Source organism: Ixodes scapularis, unplaced genomic scaffold (assembly GCF_016920785.2).
Source record: "Ixodes scapularis isolate PalLabHiFi unplaced genomic scaffold, ASM1692078v2 PGA_scaffold0__279_contigs__length_252992795, whole genome shotgun sequence".
Lineage (NCBI taxonomy): Eukaryota > Metazoa > Arthropoda > Arachnida > Ixodida > Ixodidae > Ixodes > Ixodes scapularis.
Window position 1 is genome coordinate 225,487,193 of NW_024609835.1, and position 6,595 is coordinate 225,493,787.

Sequence of the window (6,595 nt, forward strand, 5' to 3'; positions counted from 1 at the left end):
TCAACCATGAAGAACCCTACGCCTACTCCTAGGTAAGGCGAGGCCTTGACTTATCTCTAGTATCTTCTCAATGATAAAAACTGTACTAGAAAGAATGATTCCACCCACCCATAGAACGAAACATGGACGAAGATCGCTCACTGTGATTGGTTCTTCGTCAGTCAGAGCTCTAGGCATCTTGAATTCACGTGTCCCAAACCGTTTATGATTGGCAAGTGATACAAAGTGTTTAAAAATGCCAGCTTCAAACGCTCGCGAAAAAAGATTACTTGTGGCGTTTCGGCAAGGAGAGTAAGTCCATGTTTGAGGTCCAGTAAGAACCTCATCCCAAACAGACTCTATGTAGTTCCTGCCGAGAAGTTGATCCTTGAAGTAGTCGGCGTCTTCGTATCCAGAGCCATAGATCAGATAGGCGTCATTGCCGTCCTTTGCTGTCTTGATTCTGCCGGATGGTTCGAAACACTCTTTGTACCTCATGGTTGGATCACCTTCAACCTCTTGGAATAAAATTGCACCGACAAAACAAAGCCTAAAACCAGTATCTTGGATCTTATATGTTGTAGCTGTGATTGCCTCACCCGTAAGAGGGACATTTGAGAAAAGTGAAACAAGAACCCCTTTGTATCCCGTGGCAGGTACAGTCGCAAAAAGAGCGCATGTTCCAAGAATAAATCGCAGCGAAAGAAACCTTTCAATCTCTCGAGAAGTGGGAGGACCCTGCTGCAACAGCAAAGCTGCAAAGGGTAAAGCCAGAACATGAACATTTGCTTGTTTCTTATTTAGAAGCTTGGTAATTATGTAGCCAGTAATAAATAAAAACGAAAAAGAAGCCAACATTGCAAGCCAGACGAGCCAATCGAACGGCAAAAAGAGAACAGCTTCTTTCAACACGGGCTCACTGTCTCTTCCGTAAAAATACACATTGGCGTCGTCATACGGGAAAGTAGTGGGCAATGACGGAAACAAATTCATTCCTGTGTATAGAAAGGGAAAGTAAAAAAGAGAACATGGATCACTATAACTTTCCATAAAACGCAGTAAAAATTCGTCAAGAGTATTTATCTTTGTGACATGAAACGAAGCGTTCTTTTGTTTGACTATGCTATCCAAAGCTTCCAATTTCGCTTTCTCGCAAAAGTTAGGGTACTGGCAATTAATTTTGACTGCGATTCCGTGGATAGAGCCATCTTTAAGAAAGTTAATAAAACTTACATTCTGTGAGGTTTTTGAGCAGTTTAGACACTGACGTTCTAAATTTTTGACAGCGATGAGACGTTCCTTGTACACAGCAAAAACGAAAGCAACTCCATCCCGAATCATTAAAAAGTCATCGTGCATTACTTCGCTTAAATGTCTTAAATCAGTGTAGTTATGTTCGTACCCCCATATGTTATCAGCAATGACGTATAAATGCATTACGTGGGGATTCATAAAAATTAAGTTATGAATATCCCACGCTGTTGATTTACAAAACACAAGCACAAGGGCGCGGTGGTCCTCATTCACGGTGCTGGTGTATTGATGTTGATGAAGCACTGATGCTCCTCTCAAAACACGAACACTAATTGGCACCTTCCTCAGCAATCGGACCAAGAAAAGTCTTTCGTCCACGCCGAACTCCGGTGGCAAACCAATGTCTAGATGAGCCAGTTCACTTGCTGTGACTATGTGCTGCTGGAAACCTTCAGAAGACGCAATGTCTTTCCATAAGGGACACTCTTCAGGATTCACCTGATGCCCGCCCAGGGACATCAGCGTCAGGCTTAATAGCCACACCAACCTAACGAATGACGGCTTCCTGGTCACCATGTGCAAAAACAAATATTGATCAGCACTTCTACCTCCAAATATTAATCGGCATTGTAGTTTACTTCGTCTCCCGAGAAAGCGTTCCCGTCATCAAGAAATCTGTTGGACGCGTTTCTGTCTTTGTGGCACCTTCGGTTGTACTTGACACCCCAGAAAGCAGCATGTTTTTTGTGGAACAAGAAAAAAAAAACTGCGCCTAAATGAAATAAAGTCGCCGTCACTCTCTTGAATTGGCAAAATGTTGATCGCATTTTGTGTTTGAATATTATGCACCATCTTACTTTTCGGAAAGATATGTTTTCTCGTTTTTGAGACAGAGATGGAGCATGTAATTGAATACCGACCACAGTTCAGAAGTGCGACATTGATTTTTGTCCAGTAGCGTGTCTCATTCAGGCACTCTGCCGAGAAACCTTGGTTAATGTTTTGAAATGGAACTCAGGGTGTGTCCCAAAACACGTGAAGCGTTTACCGTAAAGATTGTCTTGATATTTGAAGAGAAAAAATACTAGGAAAACATTGTGTCGCAAATTGCTCTGTAATTGTGTTGCTACGTAAAACTTTTCTCGGTTCGGCGCTAGTGGTGCTAAACAACTAGCTTTAAACCCAGTGTTTACTGGAGTTAGAGGAGTCTGTACTGAGTTTGTGTTACAGTAAGAGTTAGAGCTAGAGTTAGAGTTATAGTCAGAGTTAGTTAGAGTTAGATTTAGACTCAAAGTCAGGGTTAGAGTTAGAGTTAGTAATAGTTGGTTTAAGAATTAGTTAGTTATTTAGAGCTAGTATTAGTATTTGTTGAGTTGCCTGTGCCAAATCCACTTTTCGCGTGTCAATTTTCGCGATAAATGTAGCGCGTAAGTTGAATCTATATGTAGATCACGTGACGTCAACTCCACCGCTAAATCTAACGGGAAAAATGAATTTGCGTATATTTCACGTGACGCCATGGCTCGGGACGTCAATTCTTTCGTTATATATAGTGAGACCTTAAGTCAACTTTCCGAGGGAGAGGAAGCCGGTCAGGATGGTGACGACCGATGATGGTTTTCGCCCGATGGAAGTCCCCCGCGAAGTCGAATAAGAAAAAAAAAACACAAAACGTTGTTCGATCCCGCTGGACACATTACGACGTTGGTAGGTTTATAATGGCCAGTGTGGCCACGTTTATTTTCAAAGCAAAACGCACAGAGCAGTTTTCGAACATAAAAACCTGCATCAGTAACAGTGACATGAGCTGCATGTCGGCACGCTTGCCTACGTGCAGCTCATGTCACTGTTACTGATGCAGGTTTTCTTCGTGCTCGGAACGACTGTCTTGCTCGGCGTGGGCAACGAAACAACAGCAGCCCCGTACCTTCCCGATGCTTCTACGAGTACGACAACTGGATGGCACGTGTCGACGGGCATCAGCGTTATCGGATTGCCAGTCATCACCGATTGCAAGCTCCCCTTGGATAAGCCGTTCGACGATGGCGCTCTGCCGGTCTTCGAGGAACCATGTGACCACAACGGAGGCTATATAGACGCGCGGCACAATGGCTTCGTGGGATTCGGAGCCGGCACGCTTGCCGACATGCAGCTCATGTCACTGTTACTGATGCAGGTTAGTTACTACTACCCTATTCATGTTCGAAAACTGCTCTGTGCGTTTCCGGCTCCTCCCATGCCAAGTGTCGGTACCGATTGTTGTAGGCGAACCAATGTGCAATTGTCGCGCAGACGATTTCGCGTCTTCGCAAACCGCGTACTATACCTGATTATTTTGTTGTTGCTACCCGGGGATATGAAACTAAATCCGGGTCCTCTTACTTCTGTAGAAGTAGATTTACTGAAAAGTCTACAGAGTGGTCAGGCAGAGAGTATGAAAAAACTTGACTCTATAGAAAACAGGTTCACCAAGCACGAAACTATGATAGCCGAAATAAACAATAAACTTGGAGTCGCAGAGGGACAGGTCGAAGCCGTTAATAAACTGGTATCTGAACAAGCTAATTCTATCAAATATTTAGCCCAACAAGTTAAGGACTTGAAAGACAAGGGCGTAGACTTGGAAAATAGAAGTCGCCAACAAAATCTTGTTTTCTATGGTGTAGAGGACAACCACTCAGAAACGTGGGATCAATCCGAAAAAATAATCGAGCACATTTGTAAAACCAGCCTGGGTATCGAATTGACATCGGTACAAAGGGCGCATCGAATAGGTCGTTACAGTCAAGAGAAAAAAAGGCCGATTATTGTAAATTTTGCGTCTTACAATGAAAAGCAGGACATTATGTCGAACGCCAAAAAGTTTAAGGGTACAACCTACATCGTAGACCAGGACTACTCACCCGAAACTCGAGACATCCACAGGCGACTGTGGGAATTTGCAAAAATTAAAAAGGCAGATAGAGACCATCAGGTAAAATTAAATTTTAACAAACTAATTGTTAATGGTAAGGTGTTCACTTGGGACAAAAAAAAGAGGAAGTTGTTCCTGTCCAAAGACATTGACGCCCCACTAAAAAAAAGGAAACAGTTCGTCGTGAATTAGTTGCTATTCTTGTAAATTGCAGAAGTGTAGTAAATAAAGTCGATGAATTTGCAGGATTAATCGCGTCCGTCAAGGCCGATATTGTGCTTGGGACTGAATCTTGGCTGAATCCCTCTATCTGCGATAGTGAAGTATTTCCGAAGGAATTTATTGCTTATCGGAAGGATAGGCCCCGCCTCGGTGGAGGGGTGTTTTTGCTAATTCATTCTTCACTAACGTCATCTGTACTCGATCTTGGTCACGACGCCGTCGAGTCAATCTGGTGCAGAGTCACTGTAACTAATCATTCTTCATGTGTTGTTGGGGCGTTTTACCGACCACCAAACTCGGATGTCGGCACATTGCAGCTACTGTACGACATTGTCTCCGAGGCCTCTGACCAAACTATTTTGCTAGCGGAAGATTTTAACTTGCCAGACCTTGACTGGCAAGACGGCACTTGTGTAAACAAGGTTAATAGCCGCGTCAACCTTGAAATGAAAAGTATAGCAGACACTTTCGGATTGTTACAGTACGTGAAAGAGCCAACTCGGGATAATCATATTTTAGACCTCTTTTTTTTTTTTTTGTAGCTCACCAAATCTCGTTAGTTCGGTAGACGTCATTCCGGGTATTAGTGATCATCTCGCGGTCGTTGCAAGCCTAAACACTAAAACTAAGCGGTCGAAGTCGTGTGCATCAAGAAGAGTCTTTTTCTTTGAGAAAGGTGATTACAGTAGTATTTCCAGTGAACTTCTTGACCACTTACCTGTTTTTAACTATCTCTCTGAGGATTATGATATCCACGCAATATGGTCGGTTTTTAAAAAGAAGTTACTTGAACTTACGAATAAGTATATCCCAAGCATAGATTCGGCAATGCTTAAAAGACAAAAAAAAACCATGGGTGACTTCACATGTCCTTGGAATAATTAAAAAACGTAAACGAGCGTTTGTTAGATTTAAAAAAAAAAAGTAACAACCACTTAGAGAAACGTGCTGAGGTAACTCGGGAATACAAGTTGAATATAAAAAGTGCCAAGGAAAATTATTTTTGTAGAGTAAATGATAGGATTAAAACGAATTCTAAATTGTTTTGGCAATACTTAAAGGGATGCGGCACCAATTTTGCAGGAATAAACGAAATTACCTACAATCAGCAGGTAATTGTAGATGATGCAGAAAGAGCTTCGTGTCTAAATAATTACTTTCAATCTGTTTTCTTAACCCAAATACGACTGTAATTGTTTTTCACCCGTCAGCACTGTCCCAATAATGCAGCCAGTGGAACTAAGCTTGAGTGGTATTGAAGTGTTACTAAAGAGTATCGACGAAACTAAGGCTAATGGCCCAAATGGCATATCTCCTTGTGTGCTTAAGCGCTGTGCTCATCCAATTTCAGTCTATCTTTATTTAATTTATGCGAAGTCGCTATATGTGGGTCTCTTGCCAAACGACTGGAAGACCGCTCACATAGTCCCTATTCACAAAGGTGGTTCTAGGAAAGATGTTGAAAACTACAGGCCTATTTCATTGACCTCCATCTCATGCAAGGTCATAGAACATATTTTATACACTGAAATAATAAATCATATGACAAAAAACAGTCTATTATCTAAACAGCACGGTTTCTGTAAATGCTTATCTTGCACCACGCAACTTGTCGAATTTTATCATGACTTGTCATCTAATGTTGATGAGGGAGGCCAAACAGATTGTATATTCCTAGATTTTCGCAAGGCTTTCGATATTGTTTCGCATTCACTTCTGCTAAATAAACTATAATAAACTTAACGGTATTAAGATGGATTGAAAATTATTTGCTAGAGCGTTGTCAGTGTGTATAAGTGAATGGTAAAAGTTCGACATACGTTAATGTTACATCGGGAGTCCCACAAGGCTCTGTCTTAGGGCCGCTTTTGTTCCTAATATATATCAATGATATTTCCTTGGGTATTTCATCTTGTGTTCGGTTGTTTGCCGATGATTGTGTGTTGTACAAAAAAATTAGTAACAAAGATGATGCCACCCAGTTACAAATAGATTTAAAATGCATTACTACGTGGTGCTCTACTTGGAAAATGACTTTATATCCCAAAAGTGTGTGCATTTATGTTTTACTAAAAAGAAGTAGAAAATTGAAACCCAATATTGTATAAATAACAATATAGTAAACAAGGACTCCAAGTATAAATACTTAGGTGTCACGTTATCAACTGACTGTTCGTGGAATTCACATGTGGATGACGTGATTGTAAAAGCTGGCAGGGCGCTGAA

General features: G+C 41.5%; 1 protein-coding gene across 1 annotated transcript; it reads right to left on the reverse strand.

Moving 5' to 3' along the window:
- Positions 1-972, reverse strand: LOC115331829. Its single transcript, XM_029994084.2, has one exon. It carries the CDS (start codon positions 970-972, stop codon positions 1-3), a length of 972 nt encoding a protein of 323 aa, XP_029849944.2.
- Positions 973-6,595: the final 5,623 nt, after the last annotated feature.